At 60.7% G+C, this 717-nt stretch overlaps 1 protein-coding gene across 1 annotated transcript in view; it reads left to right on the top strand.

The window, feature by feature from the left end:
* Positions 1–592: 592 nt before the first annotated feature.
* The window catches only part of SPRG_21087 (hypothetical protein), a gene marked incomplete at both ends in the record, with an annotated part of 708 nt that continues 583 nt past the window's right edge, over positions 593–717 (top strand). The window contains one exon of the mRNA XM_012351650.1: positions 593–712. Within this exon, the coding sequence (XP_012207040.1) occupies positions 593–712 (120 nt within the window). The remainder of the gene's footprint in view (positions 713–717) is intronic.

Below are 717 nucleotides of genomic sequence, written 5' to 3'. Positions count from 1 at the left end.
TCCCGGTACACTGCCTTGCAGCGATTGATGTGCGCGGCCAGTCGGACCATACGAAGTGTGGTGTAAGCATGCGCCATCTGTTGGTTTTTGCCACTGTGGCCATGACTGCAGTTGCCGCTAGAGTGGACCCGCACGGGCAACATGGATCCCGCTACTGGACTCAGCGTGCACGCCACATCTTGCGCGCAGCGTGTCGTGGCCCGAACGTCTCTGCGCCCAACTCGGGTGCACCGCAGGAGGTGAACACCTCTGGTCGCGCTCTGCACCCCGCGGCCGCAAAGCTTCCCATGTCGGCACCGTTGGATCTCATTTCGCCGACTTGTTCGAGAGCTCCAGCCCACTCCATTTCGTGTCGGAAGGCTGGTCGGAAGGCACGCGCCCGCCAAGTTCGATCCGTCTTCATTTGTCCAGACGGTGCACCTGCAGATGGCCACCCCGCGCAGCCAATGAGGTGCGACGACGCGTGGATGTGGCCCGTCACGGGTCGCCCTCGGCGATGTGGCATCCATTGCAAACTTCAGAAAACGTACGTACTGGCCTCCACCATGTTGTCAACTGGTTTCATTTTTCATTTTGACTGCTGAACCTCACCATGTCGCTCTCGCCTCCATCGTCGCCCGAAGACCGCCGCTTTGTCTGCCCCATCGACGGCTGCAACAAGCGCTTCAAGCGCAAGTTTACGCTCCAGGAGCACGAGAAGACCCACACGGGCGTGCG

This window comes from Saprolegnia parasitica, assembly GCF_000151545.1.
Source record: "Saprolegnia parasitica CBS 223.65 unplaced genomic scaffold supercont2.83, whole genome shotgun sequence".
Taxonomy (NCBI): domain Eukaryota; phylum Oomycota; class Saprolegniomycetes; order Saprolegniales; family Saprolegniaceae; genus Saprolegnia; species Saprolegnia parasitica.
Note: the sequence above shows the minus strand (reverse complement) of the source record. Positions and strands in the feature narration are given on the sequence as shown.